The sequence below is a fragment of the Cottoperca gobio genome, chromosome 9, assembly GCF_900634415.1.
Source record: "Cottoperca gobio chromosome 9, fCotGob3.1, whole genome shotgun sequence".
In the NCBI taxonomy this organism is placed as follows: domain Eukaryota; kingdom Metazoa; phylum Chordata; class Actinopteri; order Perciformes; family Bovichtidae; genus Cottoperca; species Cottoperca gobio.
The window spans coordinates 16,878,734-16,904,598 of record NC_041363.1 but is presented as its reverse complement, the minus strand read 5'-3'; the positions used below and the strand labels follow the sequence as shown (position 1 = coordinate 16,904,598).

General features: G+C 39.6%; 3 protein-coding genes and 1 long non-coding RNA gene across 5 annotated transcripts; 2 read left to right on the top strand and 2 right to left on the bottom strand.

Moving 5' to 3' along the window:
- Nucleotides 1-794: 794 nt before the first annotated feature.
- Nucleotides 795-8,108, bottom strand: izumo1 (izumo sperm-oocyte fusion 1). Its single transcript, XM_029438852.1, has 10 exons — nucleotides 7,870-8,108; nucleotides 6,230-6,475; nucleotides 5,885-5,959; nucleotides 5,694-5,777; nucleotides 5,556-5,576; nucleotides 5,377-5,466; nucleotides 5,015-5,142; nucleotides 4,525-4,675; nucleotides 3,421-3,589; nucleotides 795-2,996 (listed from the first exon to the last, which is right to left on the bottom strand). Exons 2-10 carry the CDS (start codon nucleotides 6,429-6,431, stop codon nucleotides 2,915-2,917), a joined length of 1,002 nt encoding a protein of 333 aa, XP_029294712.1. The 5' UTR covers nucleotides 6,432-6,475; nucleotides 7,870-8,108; the 3' UTR covers nucleotides 795-2,914.
- Nucleotides 4,856-6,690, top strand: LOC115012966 (uncharacterized). Its single transcript, XR_003832749.1, has 3 exons — nucleotides 4,856-4,917; nucleotides 5,013-5,153; nucleotides 6,320-6,690. It is a non-coding gene; the product is annotated as an uncharacterized LOC115012966 (long non-coding RNA).
- Nucleotides 8,109-8,347: 239 nt separating the features above from the next.
- LOC115012988 (myogenesis-regulating glycosidase-like) lies at nucleotides 8,348-24,454 on the top strand. 2 transcript variants are annotated; one of them, XM_029438905.1, is made up of 7 exons: nucleotides 8,348-8,467; nucleotides 10,606-11,095; nucleotides 11,696-12,227; nucleotides 12,622-12,907; nucleotides 21,393-21,911; nucleotides 22,396-22,514; nucleotides 22,968-24,454. In XM_029438905.1, exons 2-7 carry the CDS (start codon nucleotides 10,818-10,820, stop codon nucleotides 23,313-23,315), a joined length of 2,082 nt encoding a protein of 693 aa, XP_029294765.1. In that variant the 5' UTR covers nucleotides 8,348-8,467; nucleotides 10,606-10,817; the 3' UTR covers nucleotides 23,316-24,454. The 2 variants fall into 2 exon arrangements, with proteins under 2 accessions (XP_029294765.1, XP_029294764.1); XM_029438904.1 differs by lacking the exons at nucleotides 21,393-21,911; nucleotides 22,396-22,514; nucleotides 22,968-24,454 and adding exons at nucleotides 13,911-14,029; nucleotides 14,483-16,983 and having other exon boundaries at nucleotides 12,622-13,426.
- Nucleotides 16,977-17,948, bottom strand: LOC115012989 (lymphocyte antigen 6B-like). The gene is made up of 3 exons (XM_029438907.1): nucleotides 17,793-17,948; nucleotides 17,403-17,501; nucleotides 16,977-17,274 (listed from the first exon to the last, which is right to left on the bottom strand). Exons 1-3 carry the CDS (start codon nucleotides 17,836-17,838, stop codon nucleotides 17,126-17,128), a joined length of 294 nt encoding a protein of 97 aa, XP_029294767.1. The 5' UTR covers nucleotides 17,839-17,948; the 3' UTR covers nucleotides 16,977-17,125.
- Nucleotides 24,455-25,865: the final 1,411 nt, after the last annotated feature.

The following is a 25,865-nucleotide window of genomic DNA, read 5'->3' as shown; positions in this document are numbered from 1 at the left end:
AACAGGAATAAATACATTTATTGGGAACTATTTTCAGCTACAAATTTATAGTGAGCACATGGGTTGGAGTCAAAATAAACTATAGTGTTCATCCCAATGCGTATGGAGTAAGCATAGTAAGTATTTGTTTATAGTGTCTGGACAACAATGGAGGTAATGGCACAGAGGAATAAGATATATCAGATTTAGGATTGTTGACAATAAGAAAAGTATAGAATGTCACGAGAATATCCTTTAAGCAGGTTACTGATTAAATATTAGATTGAAGCCTTCAGTTCAGCAAACAGGATTTATTTTCCTTTTAAGTTTGCAGTGATCTTTTCTCCAAAAGTCAATTTGGTAGAAAACCTTCTAATAAGGAAACGATGGTCATCACTGATTATTAAACTCTAAAGACCATTAATGATTCAATAACGTGACATATTAAAGATTACACTTGACAAAGTTCTTGAATTAGAGAAGGTTGGTAGGGTGTTTTCATGATGAGGTGGTTAGAGTTAGGAAGCCACGTTGGCTCTTTCTTGGTGACATTCAAGGCCCTGAAAAAGTTGTTTTTTCAGTTTCTTGGTATGAACGTTGGGGTTCTACATAAACCTCAAAGTTTCAGTTGATGTTGGAACCATTATTTTACATGAGTGATTTCTATATTTGTGTTGTTGTCATCTTCTCATTGCTTTAAAGTAGGGGGGAGGGGCTCAATTTGGAAAAGGTAACGTTACATACAGTTAGTATTCTTCGGATGACAGTTGTTGGCGAGTGTTGTCCACTTGATCAAAACAATACCCACACATTCCTGATGAAGCAGATTCATTTTATTGACATTAAAACTCTTAATAAGAAAGAACTAAGGATGCTTAGAAAAAGAACTTCTACTTTGATTGTTGCTTATTAGTTGTGAATATTTAATTATAGAAACACCTCAGATTTAAAGTTTTAGGGGCTTAAAGTACATCTGAAGAATAGTCTTTTTGTGCTTTTACTTAAGTAGTTTTCAATACAACTTGTCCCAATCCTACATGAGTAATATTTAAGTCTAGTATTTCTAATTGAGGAGGATATTGATGTCTTTTCCACCCCTGGATACAGGACACATTGTCCTATAACCCACAGAAAAATATACTTTGTGTGCAGCGTGGGTTAGTTTGTATCAAAGTGTAATCTGACGTCTTTGTCTTCACTTCCTCATAACCCATGTTAAAATGACTCTGCCTTACCACATATGTCTCCCACTCAAACCTCTGTCTCCACTTTCTTCATGTCGCCACTTCCTCCTTTCCCTCCCTCACCGCTGTCTGCCTGCCCCTCAGCAGCACTCCCACTTTGTCATGCTCTCCTTCTGCAGAGGCTGCAATTTCAATCCACACAGACTTTGGTACACAGTTCATCACGGCTGTCAGCAAAGCCGCTGAGCATGCATTTACTGTAGCCTCAACCTGCACTTTAGGCTTGAACGCACACATATAAAACCCACAGTGAAGTGATGAGGTCTGTTGAGTTGGAGGAGTGTGACGCGAGTGTCTCTGTGTGAGGGAGTCTTAAAGAACGGGTTATTTTTTCAACATTCGCCCCCATCTCAGCACCCCGACAGGAAACAGCACCGCACATACATCCTGTCACCATCCACACCCACCCTCATACGGTAACACTCCACAGCCTTGTTGCAGTTGTCATAACCCAAACAGAATACCCCTGACTCAAAATCTTTATTAGAAATTACCCTGACAAACGATGAGCAACGATGAATGATTTCAGAGGTGACTTAGTTTCTGTCATCCTGGATGACTCATACATCAATCAATCACTAGTTTTCAGTTTTATTTGGTTCAGATGTTTCATTATCTTTCCTATGTTAGCACATCAGAGCGTCATGGTTGGCAAAGAATCAGCCAAGAATACATCTGCCCAGACACAATGCTGAGAGATGGGTGTGAATTTGTTGTTGTTGATGATGACATATTACTTCCTTTCCCAAGAAGCTTGGTGATGGCAATAGCACAAGGCATGAAAGATGAAAAAAGACAACAGTGAACAGAAATACGACACGTGCCGGACGTGTAGAGGAGCTGACGAGGAGGAGGCGGGGATGGAGATCATGACAGAACTTGTGTAAATAGTTTGTCATCAAAATGTACAGAGAGAATACTGTAGGCAGACGGAAACAGAGAATTAAAGTCGCAAGAAAACGGGGATTTCAGAATGAGAACATTATTGGTAATGCAAAAAGTTGCCCTTACTCTATCTCTCTCTCTCTCTCTCTGAATGAATATTTAGGTTAATATACATCAAAAGAAACCCTGATGAAAACATCTGTTTTACCCCTCCATGTCTCCCCCTGCCTCCCACATGGGGATTATCCAGGATTAGTTAAATGGCTGGGGCTATTAATCTCTGAAAAACCCCACTGTAATCCAGGAGATTTACCTCATCCCTGATTCCTCTTACGTGACAACGCCATCACTCTATTCAGGGTGAACGTGACCCTGCTGGGGTCAGGCCACTGATGTGTTCTGGCGAGCTTGTGCTTAATGTTACGGAAAGTTGAGCTGTTTCTGGGAGATTTTTAGTGGGTGTGTTTAAGTGGGTGTGTTTAAGTGTGTGTGTGTTGTTCGCTCTAGTTTCACTACACCACCAACTTTCTGTTTTATGAGTGAGATCTCAGTGTTTGATTCACCATAGTTGTCCATGTTTGAGCTCTTTTTATTGTCTAAGATAGGCAACAACATGTGGACACCCTTTATGCTTCATGTAGCTTCAATGTTGCCAACATGTTTTCTCACTTCTGTGGAGTTTTCTAGACATGACTTGAAACTTTGTGTTGGGAAATTTATTTAGCCACTGAGAAAAAAGTCCAACCTGAAGTGAGTAAAACCTCCCTGTCTTCTAGGTGTGTATTTACTGTTATACGGTATCTTCATCACACCGTGTTTTGTGTGTTTTTCCCCTCCGTCTTCATTCTCCTTGGCTCCTCCTTGGCTCTCCTCTGACTCATCAGCATTCTTTTCAAAGATCACAAGAAGAAGAGTAATGCTAATGTTAAATTCAAACTAAACACAAACTAATGACAGCAAAAGCATGAACCATCTTGTGTGTTAAAATCTAATCCAACACTTTTTTTTTAGATTAAGTAACTGACATCACTTGCTGGAAAAAGTGACAACACTTTCAGAGAAAACAGCTTGATGGCGTAATCTGTTCAATTGTAAACAATAAACGTATGTATAAATCTATTGTAGCTTCGTATTACATATACCTATGCCTCATAAATCATGATTCACTCCTCAAATATATGACTATGCGACCACTTCCCTCCTCTTGCATTATTTAGTTTGTCATGCTCTCTGACTGTTACGTGTCACCTCTTTCACATCAACCACTTCCTGCTAACCCCTACCCATCTCTTTCTCCCCTCCACCCACTCACCCCAGGACAACTGTGAGGCCTACGCTCGCTGCCAGACTCAGAGCAGTAACCATGGCGATGAGAGGCACCAGCAGGCCCGCAGGAGGTTGGAAAGGTGAGTAGTTGTGTCCATGAAGCAGGGAGGGCAGCGTGAGGACAGGGCGGAGAGTGTGGTCAGGCAAAGTGGCGACTGTGAAGACGGAGGATGAGAACAAAAGAGAATTGTAGAAAAATATTTGTGTGGAGCAAAATATAGAGGCAGGACGTGACACCTTTGAGTTTGTACTAGATCCACTATGAAGAGGAGTTTCCACATTGTCACCAACCTCCAAACAAACATGGCCATGGACGAGTTCAACAAAAGATTAATTTTGTTCATTGAGCAGGCAACTGTAGGCATTAGCTACTGATAGCAGTAGAAGTAGTTTTTATGCATCCTGTGGGGTTATTTTGTAATTTATATTATTTGCAATATATAGCACATTTCAATACAGGTAATTTACTCTGTATTTAAATCCATACAGCAATAAGGAACACATATGGAAGAATGCCCTATATAAAATAGGCTACAAGAAAGCCCACACAACGACAAAAGAAGCAAGCAAAAACCACCAACCCACTTAAAGTTATTGACACACCCTGCATCCACCTCACAGACACAAACCACAAACACAGGCACACACACACACACACACACACACACACACACACACACACACACACACACACACACACACACACACACACACACACACACACACACACACACACACACACACACACACACACGCAGTAACTACTTATAAGCCTTAAAGTCACCTTTTGAACATGTTGTGAATTAATTTTTTTGAAATGAACTGCTGTGTTTCTAATTTTGCCAGGATATCCTTTAACATCTCCATGGCCCTGAAGTCTAAAATTTAAGACCGAGCCATTTGATCTTTAAGTGTTTAATTTACTGCCGATTATTTAGAGTTGAAACATGTTTATTGGAGTGTTTGTTCTCTATGTGGCAACTGTTAAACTGTGCTAAATTAAATCGCATGTGATGTCGCCTTTTGCCCTTTCAGCGTTGAATTATCTGACAATTTTTCTGTGACGTCACGGCTAAGAGCTGTTCTCTACCAGTAAGTAGGAAAGTGACTCTGTAGAAGACGGTTCCATTTCGGCCCTGCAGAGAGCAGCGATATGTTCCTTGTTCGTCCTCATGCAGCTGATTTAAGACCACAGATGGGTCGTCTGTCACCACCAAGGCTTTGAAGTCACTCTCGCTCAGCTGCACACATAAATTAGGAAGTGATAGTTGTAAATTAGTGGGTGTGAGTAAATGTCCATATTCATGATGATACTGTGCAGCTAAATAAGGAACATAATGTAATACATGGGAATCAGGAAGTATGCAAAGTTGTTTGAAAGTGCTACTTATGCTTCTGTTTGTGGTAACGTTTGTGACAGAGCCAGTGATTGGGTGATAGCCTAGTGGTGGTACGCCTTCCAAACCAGAAGGTCGTGAGCAAGGTACTTAACCCTGAATTGTCCCTGTACTTAGTAAGTCGCTCTGGATAAGAGTGTCTGCTAAATGACCTGTAATGTAATGTAATGATTTGAAACAGACGTTTTTGGTTCCTGGCACACCGGGGGCCCAGGAGTAGTGATACTCCGGTCTTCCCAACAGAAGGCGATGCCACGGAAGGAAACAGTTCAACACTGCCTGGCCTCCCTCCTCAGCCTGCACTGGGTACTCTGGAGAAAGAGTGAGAGAAGCTTCATTCCTTTTGTGTCAGGATAATCTTTTTCATTAGCCGTGCACATTGTCTGCGGCGCCAGTGTCTCGCTTAGGAACACATTTACACACTCGTGACAGCATGTGTCCATGTACGCCGAAGAATGGTGCACTCCCAGTACGGAGTTATGACTATCCCCCACTCACCCACCAACAACATGCACACAAATACACACAAACAAATAAATACATACCGCCGCAGTCCTGCTGGCCTGAGGGAGAGGGACAGATGTATATCTTGTAGCGGCAAGAGAAGCAATCCATTACTCTTCGTTTCAAAAGCCCTAAAAAAAACATATATAGTATGTACGCATTGTGCCTCTACAATGATTTACACAGATACAGAGGGAAGGATCAGACAGTAGAAACTTACCACACTTGTTGGAGCACAATCCTGAAGGAGAGACAAACAAATGATCTGTAACTAAAGCACCACGTACAAGACAATGACTTACACAAAGTGCCCTGCCTCATACTGTGCAGAACACTCACTGTTGTTCATACGAATTACCATCACGGATGAATATGTCCAAGTGTTTTTCTAAGATCTTCCTGCCTTTCTCCAGGATCTGAATGGCTTCATATGTTACAGATCCTTTAAAAAAGAGCAGACTTTGTCTTAAAAATCTGGTCGACATTGAGTTTGTTACAGTGTCATATCTCTCAGTGATGATACACAGGAAAACAAATGATGTCTCTCACCAGTGTGTGGGGTTTTCAAAAAGTGGTCAAATTCACTCTGGTACTCAGTTCTGACTCTGTACAGAGTGGTGGGATCTGAGCGATGGGAAACAGACAGCACTATCTTACTGAATTATTTATGCATTTCACTCATACTTTTATACAGAACAAATGAGGGCCATAGCAGTAAGAGCTTCAATCGCCACATCATAAAACAATCCTAGTGGCCTGACAAGATTTAGGAAAAATGTAATGAAAACAAGAGACAAGAGACAAGATATCAGATATAAATTGCTTAACGGGAATTATCAGCATACTTCACACTCATGCCATGTTGTTTTGTGCTAAAACAGGTCTTAATCTCACCAATGACTCCTTTTCGCTCCTGGCTGGTCTCTCTGTAGGTCACATAGGCATTGTTACTAATTTTTTTCAATTCAATCTGGTCGTTCACAGTGGGACCAGACAGGATAAAGTCCTCGAGTAAAACCCTGATACTGCGGTCACACTGCAGACAGGCCTCGGCTGCAGGGACACAGCAGAGCAAGGACACCAGCATCAACAGCATCTGCCCTCTGCACCCTGAGAGTCACTTTTCCGTCAGTGCAGGTTCTGAAACAGAGTTGCCAATATTATTATTGCTGTTACAAATATCAACATAACCGTTACTGCAACCCTTATCACCACTCCTACACCTTAATCCCATCACTCCTGTTTCTACTTTATCATCAGGCCATATTTTCCATTGCCTAATAACCTATTAAAAAGCTTTACAGCATAGTTGATTGGTTGTGGTAATTTCATTTAACACAAATCTTTGTTGTATGTTTAAGGCTTAAACTAACATTTACTTTTATCATTGATTAGTCTGCTTTTTATTTCTTCGGATTAATCAACTAATTAAGAAAATGAATCTGAACCCAAGATGGCTCTGTGGATATCTGCCTCTGTGTGTTGATGCACATTGTTTTATATTGTACATATTGTTTACAGTATTTTTTCCATTTGATATTAATGCTGCTTTTGCAGTAGGCTACTTGCTTTTTATTTTATTTTCTCTTACTAAGTTTATTATTATTTTGTGTATAACAATGAACATAACATTCCTTGTATGTCAAAACCTAATTGGCAATAAACCTGTTTCTTATCTCTGAAAATAGTGATAAATGACCATCACAATTTCTCAAAGCCCAATGTGGCAAAATATTCAGTTTCATATCACATAAGACATCTAAGAGACTGCCAGTTGTGAAAGTCATTTTTACTTAAAATTCATTGATTAATTCATAAATAGTTTCTGATTAAATCGTTAACCGAATCGTTTTTTTAGTTTTAGTTTTTTTTGTTGCTCTAACCATGCTAGCCAACAAGAACAATTAAGCTATTTAAACTAGAATTTGAACCAGGGCAACCCCACAAGGACAACAGTTTAAGATCATTGCAAAATCCCAAACAATGTTGCGGTCATTAAATTACCAAAACCAACTGACACTCAGTTAACCTGGGCCTTGTCCCAGCTTTGGCTACCTTTTCTTCTCCTCTTACTTCTGCCGTTATACAACTACTTTTGTTGACGGTACTTAGGTTAACTGATTTAAACATTGTTTCTGTTAATGCTACTACAAGTGCTACTAGTACGGTATGTGTCATAGCTAACGTTATAGTTAGCTAGGTTAGCTTAATTCACCCGTTGGTGCCACCACCACTAATATTGCCAATTAAAAAAAACCAGTACTAAAGTTAACTACGAGCTAAATCACTCGACACTTTTCTACTGTTGCCAGTACTGCATCCGACTGATATTACAGTACATTGAACAACAATAACAAGAATATCTGCATGGCCAAGAATGTAAACAAGGATACAAAAGATGGAGTAACGTTACTTGCTGTACAATGCTCTCTCATTGTGTCATTCAGCTCCTCTGTTTATAGCTTGTTGCTGTCACCCACTGGATGAAAGCATGTCACGGTCACAACAACATTATTTGCTCTGGATGATCTCACCCCTGTAGTTTGTTCGGGACAGTTTTGCTCTTGTGTCAGATGATGATTTGGCACACAGTTGGTAACATTACATACTAATAGAAACTGCATCAAAATCGTCAGTTCAGCCTTCAAAGTCGTCAAAGACAAATAGTTAATAATAATAAAAACTAGGTTAAATCACATAGCCTATATTCACACACAGTATTTTATTTTTTTATTATAGGTTAATAAAAAACCGATAAAAGATAAAGTACCATGAAGTGATATTTGAATTGTTTCCATGGGCAACGGTACCTCATAAGATTAAAACTTATAAATACAGACGATCATTTTAAAAATAATGCAAAGAATAATTAACATTAGTTAATCTATTTTATCTCTGCCCTGCTGTGAGTTTGACAATTTCAGTTGCTGAACAGACTTGAAAGCCTTGAAAGCCCTTTTACCTTGTTCTCACACTACAGTTCCCAGAAGCCCATTGGATGAGTGACAGATACATGAACGAATCGTTCGTTGTTGGGCGGGACCGTTGAACTTCAAACCGCTCTGCAGCTGCGCAGTGGGCTACTGCGCTCACAGCTGTGTACACATTGACCCCAGAGAGTCAGATGCGGAGGTAAGATAACTCTGTTTTTATGAACACAACGCTAGAAATGACAGTTTTAATGTGTTACCTAACTTGATTGTGTGTTATTGGCATGACCAACATAGCTTTTAAATGTGAACATGACCGTTTTCAAACCTAATTCGTGACAACTGGTACAACCGGTTACAGTGTCACTTTAATGTCCCGATGCAGCGTCAATAGTCGTGTCGACGAGTGCTTGTGCGTTATCGATCAGGCACTGGCACATAGAAAATACTGGATCAGTTAGTTATACTATGTCACATTGACACTCTTGTGGAAAATTACATAAACATGTATCTGCATCTGGAGGCGCTGTGCGTGACCATCAATTCAACAAAGTCAGATGACAGTGCCTTTATGGAATATCTTAGGTATTTAGCTTCAACTAATGTGAGCACAAAACAATTATTAGTCACTATGGATTAAATGTATGAGCTTGCTGCTTGGTAAGGAAACACGCATAACGCACATAGTAAAGCTCATAGTACTGCACTGACCAGAATGGATATTTGCTGCTGTATATCAAAACACTAAGCACTTTGAGTTGCATACATTTGGTCCCTATAAGCAGCAAAAAATAAAAATAATTTCTGGTCACAGTTAAGAGGCCTTTGTTTTAAACTAGAATCTCCATAAAAGAATAGTTTATTGTCCATGCATGATAAAACATTGTGTGTGCAATAATTATTGTAAAAATTATTATTATAACTTCTTACAAAGCAGTTGGTGCTAATATTTAGGACTTCCAAAATTAAAGACTCTCACAACACAGTGTGTCATGGAATGGCCTGGGCCAACAAGGCAATTGATTTATTAACACAATGAACCAAGTTAAATTGATCCAATAAAGTGCAGGGGTGCAGTTTTGTCTGTAATTGTACACACAGAGGAGGCAAATGATCGTATCATAAAAGAGTGTGTAAACTGTCGTAAAGAGGAACACCGGTCACGCAGCAGTGTGTCTGTGAAGGGCTGCTTTAAGTTCAGGAACTCAGTTTTTTGCAGGGTATGCATTTACAAGGTTTCCTTTCCTCTCTGCTGCATTGCCACAAACGCTTCCTCATTCAGTTAAATATGGTTATTTTGTAGATGATTGACCTGTGCTCAATCTGAAAACTGTAGGCTTACTGCAGTGCCCTTATTTGAGGGCTGCTAGTGTTAAATATTATTTACTCTTTCCCAAGGTGCTCATAGCTGAGAGATAAATGTAATTGAACCAGACTGACATGGTGTCTGTACTTTCTCTGATCATACCCTGTTTTTATGGTGTCATTGGTTCTGTTACCATCGGTGTCTATGTGGCTACAGAGCCTATATACCTACCATTTACTAGATTAAAGCTTCTGTGCTCTCTCTCTGCTGAACTTCTGCAGGAGACACCTAGCAGCAAGTGCACACTGTACTGTAACATGTAGCTTTGTTGGAGAGATAGGGACACATAGACTACGCTACTGTGGTGGTGGTACACATATAGCAGCACTATAGGGAATTTTAATTAAACGTGTTTGTGTTTTACAAAATAAACTGTCTTATACAGAATCACTGTACAATACATTGTTATAGAGAGCATGCAGTGTGGAGAGCTCCAAAGCCATTTTAACTATACTTCCTGGAAACTGTCAGTGGTACTTAGAACTGGATTGTCTAGCACACCCCCTTTGTGATGGAATTGAACTAGTATGTTTGTCAATATATAATTATAATGCTTTACATATGCACATATTATGTTTATATTTAGGTGTCCTCCCATCCTTACTGGAAATTTAGTTTGATCTGTGTATGACATTAGGGCTGCAACTAACGATTACGATTAATAATCTTTCGATTATCCTCTAGATTAATCGTTTGGTGTATAAAATGTCAGAAAATAGTGAAAAATGTCCATCCTACTTTCTGATGGTCCAAGGTTATGTCTTTAAATGTCTTGTTTTGTCAGTCCAAGGAGGAAAGCAGGAAAGCAGGAAATCTCCACATTTTAGAGGCTGTAAACAGTATTTTTTGCTATTTTTGCGAATAAATTAAATTAATTTAACTCCTCAGATTATTTATGGTATTTGACATGTTTTACACGTTGGGCCATACTTTAACTGAATGTTGATCCCTGTCTGCCTTTGTCTATCTCGCAGGTTTGTACAAATCAGCCCTCATTCAGAAATGGAGACTTTTCTAAAGATCGACAGGTAAACATCAGACTGTCCTCCACCGCTATACTGCCAGTGTGAAGAAGTAATCTTCCATTTTCCCCAACACTGACAGCAAGTTAACAACAACTGTCCGCTCCTGCCACTTCTCCTCCAAACCTGCTTCTCTGCACACCTCACTGCTGTAAGTCTTCAGTATGTATCAGATCGTCCCGGTAGCTCCTAGTGAGCAGCAGACAGCCAGGGGAGCTGGTGGTTCTCCACTGAAGAAGAAACTGGCTCATGAAGGTCGGCCCCTGGTGATTGCAGGCATGTTAGGCTGTGTGTTGGTGCTGGCTGCTGTGGTCGCCTGGTGCTACTACTCAGCTTCCCTCCGTAAAGCCCAGCTGCTGAAAGCTGAGCTGTTGGACCTCAACAAGGATGGTTTTATCATTCATAACATGACGGGGGCTGTAGTCTTCAGTATGACCTTCAGGTTAGTTCACTGTGTGGATTATTTTAATTATTGATTAATTAATTAATCCTGCTGATGCCATGGCCATTTCAAAGCAATCAAAATACAAAGATCAGAAAAATAGGAATAGTTGTACATCGTAATGCAATCCAGTGCACTCCAATAATAAACACTTTGCTTGTGTAACTAACAGCCAGTAATTCTTGGCTAACAATAATCCTTGTAACATATATCACTTTTTATAGCCTCAGATCAGTTGTTTCTCTTTGTGTGCGAGCCCTACTAAAAAGCTGCCTGTCTGCAAATGTGTGGATGGATAATGGAAAGCCACACGAAGCAGACACATGATTACACCCTTAGGGAAAAGTGATTTAGTCATGTCCTTTATCACCAGAGCTCACATTGACACAAATAGCCATAGTGCAATCCCTGCATTTGCAGTGAAAAAGAGTAATACAATGCAGCATACATTATCTTTCTGTATTGTGATTGCATTTATTTTCTGTTATAGTACTCTTATAGCCTAATAATTATTATAGGCTCATAATACTTGCTCATTTAGAGTTGTGCTTAACAAGTTCATTTTTATTTTCTTCCCCTCTGCTGATGCTACCTTTCCAGGTCTGGCACTCTGGATCTGGACTCCTGCTCAAAGGAGGGAAATATTCTGAGCTGTACTCGGTCAAATTCTGGCAAACTCAACTTCTTTATCCAGACGGTTCGACCAAAGGACACGGTGATATGTTACCGTGTGCGCTGGGAGGAGCTGCAAAATGAGCGCCCGGTGGAGCACGCCATGGCCTATAATGACTCTCATTGGTACGGAGGGGCGGAGACGGCAACACAGTACTGGCCTATCAGGATACAGGGTGAGGAGGAACCGCAGCCTTTCATCACCAGTGATGTCTACTCAAATCGGAACGCTTTTGGAGGAATCTTGGAACGCTATTGGCTCTCTTCGAATGCCACTGCCATCAAAATTAATGACTCGGTGCCTTTTCATTTGGGCTGGTCAGAGAAGCACAGGACTCTCAGGTTCCAGGCCCGATACCAGGACTCTCCCTTCAAACCAGAAGAGGGTCAGCAGGCCTTACCTGAACTCAGCTATAGAGTGTGTGTGGGGTTGGATGTTACCTCCATCCACAAATACATGGTGAGTATAGACATGCTGTGGATTTAGTTTTGATGGTAAGAATGCGATTCTAACAATAACTTCTATTACTTATATAAGTACAGTGTAGTTAAGATTTTTAAAGTTATAACTTATTATGTGTTGAAACTAAGAATGTTAAAAGTAGTAAATACAAAGCTTCATATGTAACGGACTCATAATGGAGTTGTTTCTAACTGTTCGACTAACTCTTCCTCAGAAAACAAATAAGCATATTTTCCAAAATGTTAACCTTTTGCTTTAAACTAAATAAACCAAATACAAAAGAGAAACAAGGTTTTTCACTGTGCATTCTAAAAAAAAAAAAAAAAAAAAAACTGTCGATGTGAATATCCCTGTAGTAAGTCTCTGCTCTGTATGCATGTGTTGTGCTCAGGTGCGTCGGTATTTCCCAAAGCCTATCAAGGTCCCGTCTCCTGAAGTGTTCAAAAAGCCGCTGTGGTCCACATGGGCTCTCCACAAGACAGCTGTAACTCAGGAGAAGCTGCTGCGTTACGCCTCTGACATCACCAAGCATGGCTTCACATGCTCCCATCTGGAGCTGGACGACCGCTACACTGCCGACTATGGAGAGTTTGACTTTGACCCGCAGAAGTTCCCCAATGCTAGCGGTATGTTTGACAAACTCGGAGAGGACGGGTTTCAAGTGTCACTCTGGACACATCCTTTTATCAACTATGACTCCATTAATTTTGGCGTTGCTGTGGAGAAAGAACTGCTTGTTCGGGAGCCGAGCGGTGAGCTGCCTGCTCTGGTTCGCTGGTGGAACGGCATCGGAGGAATCTTGGACTTCACCAACCCAGAAGCCCGCGAGTGGTATTCCTCACATCTGCATATGATCAAAACTCGCTATGGCGTCACGTCCTTCAAGTTCGATGCAGGAGAGTCGAGCTACCTCCCACGGCAGTTTAGCACCCTGGTGCCACTGTCTGACCCGTCCACCTTCACCCGCCGCTACACAGAGATGGCCATCCCATTCAGTGAGCGTGCAGAGCTGAGGGTGGGTTACCAGAGTCAGGACATCTCCTGCTTCTTCAGGATCATTGACAGAGACTCCGTGTGGGGTTATGAGCTCGGCCTCAAGTCCATTATCCCGACTGTTCTGACTATTAGTATTCTGGGTTACCAGTTTGTCTTACCTGATATGATAGGAGGGAATGCCTACCCCAACCGCACCGCAGGTATGGTACTACATAACATATGGCTACAGAGAGTTTAAGGCTGCGGTCGAATAGTAAAAGATAAATGACATCCTATGTCTTTTCCTAACCAGTTTCTTCCATGACTTTGATGTAAAACGTCATCAGATCAAGGAAAGATGTGGAGGAGAACAGCAGATGTTACTGACGTACGTCGCTTTTAATGCTGCCGCAAGGAATTGTGGGGCAGCATCATCTCCTTTACTTTCTTTAAAGGTGGTCCAGTGTACCCTATGCTAAAGGAGATACAAAAAGAAGCTTTCCTTAGCATTTAGAGAATTCAACCAGCTCTAATGATGGCTGCCACCTAAATACTTCTGTGTCCTTTCACTGAGTTAGGACCTTTCCGAGGGCAAAAAAGACTATTCGACCAGAGCCTTAGAGTCCATAGTTGGCCCTCTTAAAGACACGTTTAGATCTTCAATATCGTTTTAGTCTGCAGTCTGACATCTGTTTTGTAATTTAGGTAGCTCAGATGGCAAAAATGTTCTGCCGGACAGAGAGCTATACATCCGATGGTTGGAGCTGTCTGCTTTCATGCCTGCCATGCAGTTCTCTATACCACCGTGGGCCTATGACAATGAGGTGAGCAAAGTAAAACAGGGTTGTATTAGTAGCAAGAAATACATGTTTCTGTGTTATTTCCTGTGCATGAATTTAATAATTAGAGGGGGCTACTATGAGTGTTTGTGATAATGCACACGCACATCTATCTTGTCAAGTTGTTGAGTCCAAATGATGATTTCAGCTAATCAAAGACTTTTCTAATTTATTACGTTAGGAAAGCATGATAACCAATTTAATCATAATTTATCATTTGCTAGATGATATAATAAATATAAATGGAGATAATAACTAATAATAATTTAATTTTTTTTTTTTTTTTCATCTGATTTTATTGAGCCCTCCCACACTTCTGAGACTTCCTTGCCCTTTAACAAGTTTTGATACCAGAAATCAAATAGAAAGTGTCCGAATTAGCCAGCCACCATGTTCTACTGTGATGCTAACACTTTGTCTTGGTGCAATAACCTGCAGGTGATACAGATAGCGCAGAAGTTCACAGAGCTCCATGAGACTCTGGTGGCCCCAAGGGTTCTCGAGCTGGCAGGCGAGGTTCTTGATACAGGAGACCCAATCATCAGGCCCCTCTGGTGGATCGCCATCAACGACGAGGCAGCCTACAAGATCGACTCCCAGTTCCTGATCGGGGATGACCTAATGGTGGCTCCGGTGTTAGAGCCAGGAAAGCAGGAGAGGGACATCTACCTGCCTGCAGGACGATGGAGAAGCTACAAGGGGGAACATTTTGATAAATGCCCCATGTACCTTACTGACTACCCTGTGGACCTGGACGAGATAGCTTTCTTCACATGGGTTCACTGAAGACATTCAAGACTAATAAACTTGCACACACATACTGTATGCACATGTACATTCTTGTGAGCAGCACACATGCCAAGAAGTAGCAGAAGAGTTTGTTGTTTAAAGGGAAATGACCACCAGGGGATCTGCTGCCACATCAGTGTGATTCTTGGTAAAGATGAACCTCATGTCTCCTCTGCCCTGCTCTTTGTTCGGACGTCTGCCTGCAGATTATAACCGTCCACTCAAAGAATCAGAATGAAACTTGTGTTCACTCCTGATTCTCTTGCTCCATCCTTAAGCTGATCCTCATCCTCATGTGCCTTCCACAGCCAATAGTAAAACCGATCTCAGATTGTATTGTCACCTAGTCTTCCACCATAGCTTGAATGATTTAATAATAGTTGTGTGTTTATTAAGACTGGACTCCGAGTTGGTAACTTCACGCGTTTCATCTGGGGTACTTGTCAAGATCACGACTGCAAAAATATTTTTATGTCAAAACTGCAGTGACCTGTTGTGCCATTCTGTCATTTCAGTGCCAGCTGCTTTATGCTTCTTTTTTTTCTTTCTTTTCTCACTTGGAGAAGTTCCCAGCTCAGGGTAGATTTAAAAGAAATGTATTTGTTATGTTAGAATTAATTTAGTTGATCGACAGCAAGAAATAGATTTAGGACACTCATGCTACTGGTTTGCCTTGGAAAACAGGGAATGTTCTCAAAGATGCCATATTATTACGTGCCGTCCATGTCTGCCTTGTGACTTTATTTGCCTTATCAGCTGAACTAAGCTATGCCATCTTTAGCACAGAGAACCAGTAGAACGAGGAAACACTCACCTCTGCACACAATGATATATGGTTGATGATTTGTACCTTTACATTTTTAAGCTCTGACATCGCAAAGTACGTGAGGATCTGCCATCTGAATACATGCTTGTCTGCTCTTACACAGTGATTTCTGGCATGAAAGTAAAGCACACTACTGGTTAAGTTATATAAATGCCTTGCTTGAAAATAATTATTCTATATAAGCTAGAGTCAAAACTGTTTTTTAAAAATGTTTATGTCACTATGTGTAGAGTTGTTATGGGATCAGTGAATTATTCTGATGGTTTTTGTTTGTTGAAAAATGAAACGATTGCTGACAATTGGAAGTCTTTGTGTCGCTTTCTTGCGTTTTTAAAACTAGCACCAGATGGCGCCATAGTCATTAATGTTCACATTTTACACACAGTGGCTTTGACTCGTAAATTAGACAGCAACATTTCTAGAAGAAATGAATGCATACTTATAAATAATATTACTAATATGTTGTTTGTGGCAATTGAATAATTGCTAATGTTTTATTGGTCTTTTTATTGCAGTGAATACTTCCTGCATTATGAAGTTAAACTGCCAAAGAAAACAAAATGGTTGTCGCACTTTCTGTACAACATGTTTGATATTGTGTGAAAAGCTTGACATCCATATATTTAGTTACCCTCAACATAACTATGTGATCCTTACAGTGAGTTGAAAACATGGACATAAACAAAACTACAGTTAGAAGTTTTCACATGACGGCAACAATATGCTTCATTTTACATTTTTCAATTAATAAAACATTTTTAAGCTCCTGCGAACAAACTGAACTAAATTTAGTTTATATCAGATTTGAGCAACTATGTACTTTTCTCTTGTAAACTATTAGCCTTTTGCATTATCTGTAGAGTTTCTTTATCTATAATTCCCCCTGTTCCACATACATCCCACATTGCCTAATTTTAAAAGAAAAAAAAGAAAGAAAGTGTAACCTAATGTTGTCTTTAAGAAAATATAAAATAATACGTTTTGCAGGTCCAAATGCGTAAAGAAATGCTATATTTAATCTAGCTTGATATCTGATACAGAATACAGTACACCAAATATTTCCTGCATTTCATTTGTGTTTAGTTGTGTTGGACTTCCTGGTTTGACACCGCTTTCAAAAATGTCAAATGAGGAAGTCCAAAAGTCTTAAAGTCTGTTTTTCTGTGTAATTATTGCCGAGGATCAGCAATTAACCATGTTCAGTGTTGATGTTGTTCCTGTTTTGTCATACATCTTTGTGTTTCGTGCTTCGTAACAAAGCTATGTGTTGCTGTAAACAAGGATGTGAAATGCAGAACCAAAGGAATTAAACAATTCAATGGTGGGTCATATTGTGTTTTATTGAGCAAATATCCATCTGCAGTCATTCACAACTTTTACATATTGGGAATGTGTTTATTCTTCCAGAGTTACAAATTGGGTAAGAAAGAAGACACACATTGTTAAGATGTAGCTGCTGCAGAGCCTCAGAGAAAGACAGTGATGATGGCTGAGGACAACAGCAGGAGGAGCACACTGGAGCCAGTCGATATGGCGCTGTTACACAAGTCCGTGGCACAGCAGTTATCATTACCGATACATAACAAGCTGGTCGTGCAGATCTTCTTGTGGACGTCTGCAAGGTATAAAAGAAAAGAAACAGTTTCATCGAGCCACCAGACATTTAGTACAGCAATATATCAGCTCAGAGAGATAGGTAATCTATTTGAAATGCTTAATATTAACTGAGGAAGAACAACTCACCGTCCACATATGTGATGGAACATTGGTCTAAATCCAGATCACAAGTAGCATGGCCTGTGCAGGTTTCGCCTACACATTGGTAGCATTTCAATGCATATGCTGTACAGAAAGAGAGAATAGACAGAAACTATTATACCTCAGTATGGATGTGTTGCAACTGGTATTTTTTCAAATCGTACCACAGTTTTAAAACATTTCCATTATTTCATTATTATTCAAAACAAATATAAATAAAAATCTTCAATCTTCATTCATAGCTTTAATAAAAATGAAAATAATGAGCCCTATCAAACTACTAGGACATTCTTCACCACCATAATAGCTTTCAAACATTAATAACTTTAATTTCTTTGTTTTACAGTGTCAAGCCAAAACATAAGCGGTTCTTACCTGCAGACAGAGTCATGAACAGGATCAGAGCTCCGTAGAACCGCATGTTGAACAGAGAGAAAATCAGACGTTTATTCAACCTAGTGAGAGGAGAACTGGAGGGAAGATGACGCTCTGCCAAAGTTCTTCCTTTTATAGTCACAAGTCTTCGTTCAAAACCTGAAATGTTTAATTTCCTCCCAAGGTCTCCTCCCTAAGTGACAGCCATGCCCCAAACGGTGTCCTGCGTCTGTCAGATGTTCTGAGGGAGAACAACTTGAAATATTGTAACTTTATTTTCATTCAATTATGTCTTTATTCTCAAAAACAGAATTCCTACTAGGTCTCTGTTCCTACTCGGAAACCTGTTGAAACACATCTATAAGCTATAATTACAATTCATTAATTTATCACTGATGTCATTATGTGTCACTTGCACATTTAAAGACTTCCAAGAGAAAGGGAGAGTAAATCATGCCTACATATGTGTGTTGAGTCAGCAGGGATAGGCTAACACTGTCTAAATATTTGACAGCAATGCAGAATGCCTGGCTGAGAGCTTTACTTCATTATGCTCCAGAAAAAGGACACTTCGTCTCTCAGAGGTTAAATCACAGGTTCTCAAACCCACCAAGGAGGTCTGCGTGCCATATGTGTACGTGTCGACAGAGAACAATACAGCTTTATACAGGAACTAAAAGTGACATGAGAGTTAGAAAGCAGTGGTGGCCCTACAGTCAAGATCTTACTTAAATAAAGGTAAAACAAAGTATTAACAGAAAAAGGTACTTAAAAGTATTAAAGTAAAACTATTGTTTGGGCAGAATGATCCCTTTCAGAGGGCTCTATTATTATATATATATATAATATTATTTATAATTACTGATGCTTTAGAACATAAAGAGCATTTCGATGTAATTTGAACTACTTTATATACCGTTGGATAGTTTATTCTAAAGCACAGTATTATATTTCATAAATTGATCATCTGTTTTGTTTGTGAAGTTGCGAGATATCCAGCAGACAGATATATATAGTGGATTAAAAAGTACAATAGTTCCCTCTGAACTGTAGTGGAGTAGAAAGTAAAGAAGAAGTACCTCACAATATAATACTTGAGTAAATTAACTAAATTACTTTCCACCACTGCCATCGAAAGACATCTGAGTGGCTTTATTCCAGATTATCCATTTGTTACCAGCCGCGACAGTGTGTGGGGGTGGTATGTTTTAATGTTGTGAGTCTGTGTGCTTGTCATCATAGCAATATGATGTATCTTATTGAATTGTTTTTAGATAACAAAACTTCACAAAGGGAACACATTTACAGAGCCTTGCCCAACAAGTATTAGATCCTATAATGTTCACAAAATGGTAATTTGTGTGCTTATTATTGAACCATCTGACTACTGTCACTGTGGCTCTAACCAAGCCAATGATAATCATGACTCCACCTCTTTGGTCTGAAATATCTCATCAACAATTGGATTGGGACCTAATTTGGTACAGACATTCATGGTCCACAGAGGATGAATCGTTGCTGTAGATGTGCGTTATGTGCTCTCCCCTGGTCTATATAAAGTCACCATCCAGACTATAGATTTTTATATGTAACTGAAGCACTATTGTTATCAATGGAATGTGACAGGTTGACAACGATGAACTCATGTAAACAAAAGTCTAAACCTGTCACAATGTCTACCTCAGGTGTGTTTATTCCTGATCATCTGGCCTCTCTGTTCGTCCTTTCTCCCAAATTCACACTTCCACTTTTTCAGATGTTCCAGTGACTTGACTTCCACATCCAGGCCTGCTATATCACCTTTCCCAGCATTCACATTATCTGAACAGCCTATTTCACCCATACACTTAGCCTGATTATGCAACCGTCTTAGCTTCCCAGCCTCTGTTTCTGCCTGCCTCACCTAGTTTCAAGTTTGAATTTTTGAGCTCTTTATTGTCATATCCACAACAATTAGAGAGGAGTTGTCCCTCCAAATAGGCTCATTAAATATGTATGAAATAATAATAATCATAATCTATCACGTAAAATAGTGCAAGTTAAATTGTAGGGATACATTATAGCTTTTAGAAAATATAAAGTAAAGTAATATAAATGTGTGGTAGACAGTAATTGCAAATTAATGAAGTGAATGGAAACAGGAGTGTAGTACTGTTTATGCATAATTATAAGTGTAAATATATACAGAGGTAAACAGATTGGCAACCCTTGGTAAGCATTTCATAACTTACAATATATGCACGATGGGAAAAGTGTATAATAATATTGAATCAGCTGTTTGATGATGGGTGTCGGTGTATGCCTGGAATCCTCAATATCAGCGATAGAAACTTTAATGTGAGAGAAAAACAGGAAGAAACAACGGATGAAGATGACAGGACAAGAATTGGTGTCTGTGCATGTTTAGAGAACTGTACAAAAATACAGTGTAGTATCACAGTTTGTTTAAGATACTCCAAATCTAAGTCTTGTTGTTTTACAAATGTTCACAAAACACCATCAGTTTAGAAAGATTGTCTTTTGAATGTGTGTTTGTTTGTATGTATGTGGTTTCTTGTGGTAAAACCCCCACACAAATGTTTCTATTAATGTAGGCTATAGTGCAACCACAAAACATTTCCAGTAAGACACTGTGCAGAGAAACATTAGTGAAAACAGACAAACAAACAAGTTGTCAATTATGAATCCAAAGACTGATTGATTTTATTTATGGGTTATCAGACAAAGAAATAAATATATACAACGTGTTAACATGTTAAAGTGAAAACATTTATTTCAAACATGGTCCCAAGACTTTAGAAGGCAAATTAAAGACATTCAACATTAAAAACAAGAACGAAAACAATCCTGAAATCCAGAAACACTATCACTACAATTTAAGAAAAACTGAACAGAAAAAACAAGGACATTTAAAATAACAACATCATTGCAAATGTCACAAAGAAACACCCTAAGCTGACTCTTAAATATAAAGACTTGATGTGAAGCGTGAGGCTGTTCGAACACCTAAATGAAATGACGCATTGTTCTGCAAATCAGGAACTTGAGTTTGCCTGCATACTTAGATAACATTTTAGCAGCAATAGATTCACAGGAAAGGGATTTTACTAATATTATCACTCAATATGAGACTTGTCTGAGATACAAGTTCAGCTCCATTACAAGAAACTTTCAATGTATTTGTTCTAAACAGCTTCTTCTTAGTTCCAAACAGGTTGGACTCGGTTTTACCCAATTGTATTGAAAATGAGTTATCTATGAGCCACTCTCTTATACTGTCATAATTCATTATTAAGAGTTTTCTTTTAATTCTCACTGACATTATTCTCAGATTCCAATAATGAAGAATTATCAGCATACAACAAGAGCTTGCATTTCACAGCTGCTGGCATATCATTTCTGATAGAGGTTCTGATATAACGTCTTCAACATCACACACTTGAGTTCTTCCTGTAATGTAAAAAGTTAACCACTTTACAGAAGTAGTATGTCTAAAACCCATGCACTGCAGTTTTGACACCACTGTCAAACGGCTGCAAATTGCAAGATCATGCCAGCATACTTTCCTTCATCAAGCTTTTGACAGACAAAAGCAAACACATCCTTTTATCAACTATGACTCCATTAATTTTGGCGTTGCTGTGGAGAAAGAACTGCTTGTTCGGGAGCCGAGCGGTGAGCTGCCTGCTCTGGTTCGCTGGTGGAACGGCATCGGAGGAATCTTGGACTTCACCAACCCAGAAGCCCGCGAGTGGTATTCCTCACATCTGCATATGATCAAAACTCGCTATGGCGTCACGTCCTTCAAGTTCGATGCAGGAGAGTCGAGCTACCTCCCACGGCAGTTTAGCACCCTGGTGCCACTGTCTGACCCGTCCACCTTCACCCGCCGCTACACAGAGATGGCCATCCCATTCAGTGAGCGTGCAGAGCTGAGGGTGGGTTACCAGAGTCAGGACATCTCCTGCTTCTTCAGGATCATTGACAGAGACTCCGTGTGGGGTTATGAGCTCGGCCTCAAGTCCATTATCCCGACTGTTCTGACTATTAGTATTCTGGGTTACCAGTTTGTCTTACCTGATATGATAGGAGGGAATGCCTACCCCAACCGCACCGCAGGTATGGTACTACATAACATATGGCTACAGAGAGTTTAAGGCTGCGGTCGAATAGTAAAAGATAAATGACATCCTATGTCTTTTCCTAACCAGTTTCTTCCATGACTTTGATGTAAAACGTCATCAGATCAAGGAAAGATGTGGAGGAGAACAGCAGATGTTACTGACGTACGTCGCTTTTAATGCTGCCGCAAGGAATTGTGGGGCAGCATCATCTCCTTTACTTTCTTTAAAGGTGGTCCAGTGTACCCTATGCTAAAGGAGATACAAAAAGAAGCTTTCCTTAGCATTTAGAGAATTCAACCAGCTCTAATGATGGCTGCCACCTAAATACTTCTGTGTCCTTTCACTGAGTTAGGACCTTTCCGAGGGCAAAAAAGACTATTCGACCAGAGCCTTAGAGTCCATAGTTGGCCCTCTTAAAGACACGTTTAGATCTTCAATATCGTTTTAGTCTGCAGTCTGACATCTGTTTTGTAATTTAGGTAGCTCAGATGGCAAAAATGTTCTGCCGGACAGAGAGCTATACATCCGATGGTTGGAGCTGTCTGCTTTCATGCCTGCCATGCAGTTCTCTATACCACCGTGGGCCTATGACAATGAGGTGAGCAAAGTAAAACAGGGTTGTATTAGTAGCAAGAAATACATGTTTCTGTGTTATTTCCTGTGCATGAATTTAATAATTAGAGGGGGCTACTATGAGTGTTTGTGATAATGCACACGCACATCTATCTTGTCAAGTTGTTGAGTCCAAATGATGATTTCAGCTAATCAAAGACTTTTCTAATTTATTACGTTAGGAAAGCATGATAACCAATTTAATCATAATTTATCATTTGCTAGATGATATAATAAATATAAATGGAGATAATAACTAATAATAATTTAATTTTTTTTTTTTTTTTCATCTGATTTTATTGAGCCCTCCCACACTTCTGAGACTTCCTTGCCCTTTAACAAGTTTTGATACCAGAAATCAAATAGAAAGTGTCCGAATTAGCCAGCCACCATGTTCTACTGTGATGCTAACACTTTGTCTTGGTGCAATAACCTGCAGGTGATACAGATAGCGCAGAAGTTCACAGAGCTCCATGAGACTCTGGTGGCCCCAAGGGTTCTCGAGCTGGCAGGCGAGGTTCTTGATACAGGAGACCCAATCATCAGGCCCCTCTGGTGGATCGCCATCAACGACGAGGCAGCCTACAAGATCGACTCCCAGTTCCTGATCGGGGATGACCTAATGGTGGCTCCGGTGTTAGAGCCAGGAAAGCAGGAGAGGGACATCTACCTGCCTGCAGGACGATGGAGAAGCTACAAGGGGGAACATTTTGATAAATGCCCCATGTACCTTACTGACTACCCTGTGGACCTGGACGAGATAGCTTTCTTCACATGGGTTCACTGAAGACATTCAAGACTAATAAACTTGCACACACATACTGTATGCACATGTACATTCTTGTGAGCAGCACACATGCCAAGAAGTAGCAGAAGAGTTTGTTGTTTAAAGGGAAATGACCACCAGGGGATCTGCTGCCACATCAGTGTGATTCTTGGTAAAGATGAACCTCATGTCTCCTCTGCCCTGCTCTTTGTTCGGACGTCTGCCTGCAGATTATAACCGTCCACTCAAAGAATCAGAATGAAACTTGTGTTCACTCCTGATTCTCTTGCTCCATCCTTAAGCTGATCCTCATCCTCATGTGCCTTCCACAGCCAATAGTAAAACCGATCTCAGATTGTATTGTCACCTAGTCTTCCACCATAGCTTGAATGATTTAATAATAGTTGTGTGTTTATTAAGACTGGACTCCGAGTTGGTAACTTCACGCGTTTCATCTGGGGTACTTGTCAAGATCACGACTGCAAAAATATTTTTATGTCAAAACTGCAGTGACCTGTTGTGCCATTCTGTCATTTCAGTGCCAAAATAGCTGCTTTATGCTTCTTTTTTTTCTTTCTTTTCTCACTTGGAGAAGTTCCCAGCTCAGGGTAGATTTAAAAGAAATGTATTTGTTATGTTAGAATTAATTTAGTTGATCGACAGCAAGAAATAGATTTAGGACACTCATGCTACTGGTTTGCCTTGGAAAACAGGGAATGTTCTCAAAGATGCCATATTATTACGTGCCGTCCATGTCTGCCTTGTGACTTTATTTGCCTTATCAGCTGAACTAAGCTATGCCATCTTTAGCACAGAGAACCAGTAGAACGAGGAAACACTCACCTCTGCACACAATGATATATGGTTGATGATTTGTACCTTTACATTTTTAAGCTCTGACATCGCAAAGTACGTGAGGATCTGCCATCTGAATACATGCTTGTCTGCTCTTACACAGTGATTTCTGGCATGAAAGTAAAGCACACTACTGGTTAAGTTATATAAATGCCTTGCTTGAAAATAATTATTCTATATAAGCTAGAGTCAAAACTGTTTTTTAAAAATGTTTATGTCACTATGTGTAGAGTTGTTATGGGATCAGTGAATTATTCTGATGGTTTTTGTTTGTTGAAAAATGAAACGATTGCTGACAATTGGAAGTCTTTGTGTCGCTTTCTTGCGTTTTTAAAACTAGCACCAGATGGCGCCATAGTCATTAATGTTCACATTTTACACACAGTGGCTTTGACTCGTAAATTAGACAGCAACATTTCTAGAAGAAATGAATGCATACTTATAAATAATATTACTAATATGTTGTTTGTGGCAATTGAATAATTGCTAATGTTTTATTGGTCTTTTTATTGCAGTGAATACTTCCTGCATTATGAAGTTAAACTGCCAAAGAAAACAAAATGGTTGTCGCACTTTCTGTACAACATGTTTGATATTGTGTGAAAAGCTTGACATCCATATATTTAGTTACCCTCAACATAACTATGTGATCCTTACAGTGAGTTGAAAACATGGACATAAACAAAACTACAGTTAGAAGTTTTCACATGACAGCAACAATATGCTTCATTTTACATTTTTCAATTAATAAAACATTTTTAAGCTCCTGCGAACAAACTGAACTAAATTTAGTTTATATCAGATTTGAGCAACTATGTACTTTTCTCTTGTAAACTATTAGCCTTTTGCATTATCTGTAGAGTTTCTTTATCTATAATTCCCCCTGTTCCACATACATCCCACATTGCCTAATTTTAAAAGAAAAAAAAGAAAGAAAGTGTAACCTAATGTTGTCTTTAAGAAAATATAAAATAATACTTTTTGCAGGCCCAAATGCGTAAAGAAATGCTATATTTAATCTAGCTTGATATCTGATACAGAATACAGTACACCAAATATTTCCTGCATTTCATTTGTGTTTAGTTGTGTTGGACTTCCTGGTTTGACACCGCTTTCAAAAATGTCAAATGAGGAAGTCCAAAAGTCTTAAAGTCTGTTTTTCTGTGTAATTATTGCCGAGGATCAGCAATTAACCATGTTCAGTGTTGATGTTGTTCCTGTTTTGTCATACATCTTTGTGTTTCGTGCTTCGTAACAAAGCTATGTGTTGCTGTAAACAAGGATGTGAAATGCAGAACCAAAGGAATTAAACAATTCAATGGTGGGTCATATTGTGTTTTATTGAGCAAATATCCATCTGCAGTCATTCACAACTTTTACATATTGGGAATGTGTTTATTCTTCCAGAGTTACACAGAGGAGGCAAATGATCGTATCATAAAAGAGTGTGTAAACTGTCGTAAAGAGGAACACCGGTCACGCAGCAGTGTGTCTGTGAAGGGCTGCTTTAAGTTCAGGAACTCAGTTTTTTGCAGGGTATGCATTTACAAGGTTTCCTTTCCTCTCTGCTGCATTGCCACAAACGCTTCCTCATTCAGTTAAATATGGTTATTTTGTAGATGATTGACCTGTGCTCAATCTGAAAACTGTAGGCTTACTGCAGTGCCCTTATTTGAGGGCTGCTAGTGTTAAATATTATTTACTCTTTCCCAAGGT

Bases quoted from the DNA above. Each gene is read 5' to 3' on its own strand.
- izumo1 (XM_029438852.1), bottom strand. From the start codon at position 6,431: ATGCTGTTGATGCTGGTGTCCTTGCTCTGCTGTGTCCCTGCAGCCGAG. The intron at 5,467-5,555 runs GTAAGTTTCTAC...TGTTTTTTTTAG, and splicing joins ATTGTGCTCCAACAAGTGTG to GGCTTTTGAAACGAAGAGTA. The intron at 5,143-5,376 runs GTATGTATTTAT...CTCTTTCTCCAG, and splicing joins AGGCCAGCAGGACTGCGGCG to AGTACCCAGTGCAGGCTGAG.
- LOC115012988 (XM_029438905.1), top strand. From the start codon at position 10,818: ATGTATCAGATCGTCCCGGTAGCTCCTAGTGAGCAGCAGACAGCCAGG. The intron at 12,908-21,392 runs ATCCTTTTATCA...AAAAGCAAACAC, and splicing joins TCAAGTGTCACTCTGGACAC to ATCCTTTTATCAACTATGAC. The intron at 22,515-22,967 runs GTGAGCAAAGTA...AATAACCTGCAG, and splicing joins CGTGGGCCTATGACAATGAG to GTGATACAGATAGCGCAGAA.
- LOC115012989 (XM_029438907.1), bottom strand. From the start codon at position 17,838: ATGCGGTTCTACGGAGCTCTGATCCTGTTCATGACTCTGTCTGCAG. The intron at 17,502-17,792 runs GTAAGAACCGCT...CTTTCTGTACAG, and splicing joins GTTCATGACTCTGTCTGCAG to CATATGCATTGAAATGCTAC. The intron at 17,275-17,402 runs GTGAGTTGTTCT...TATACCTTGCAG, and splicing joins TTCCATCACATATGTGGACG to ACGTCCACAAGAAGATCTGC.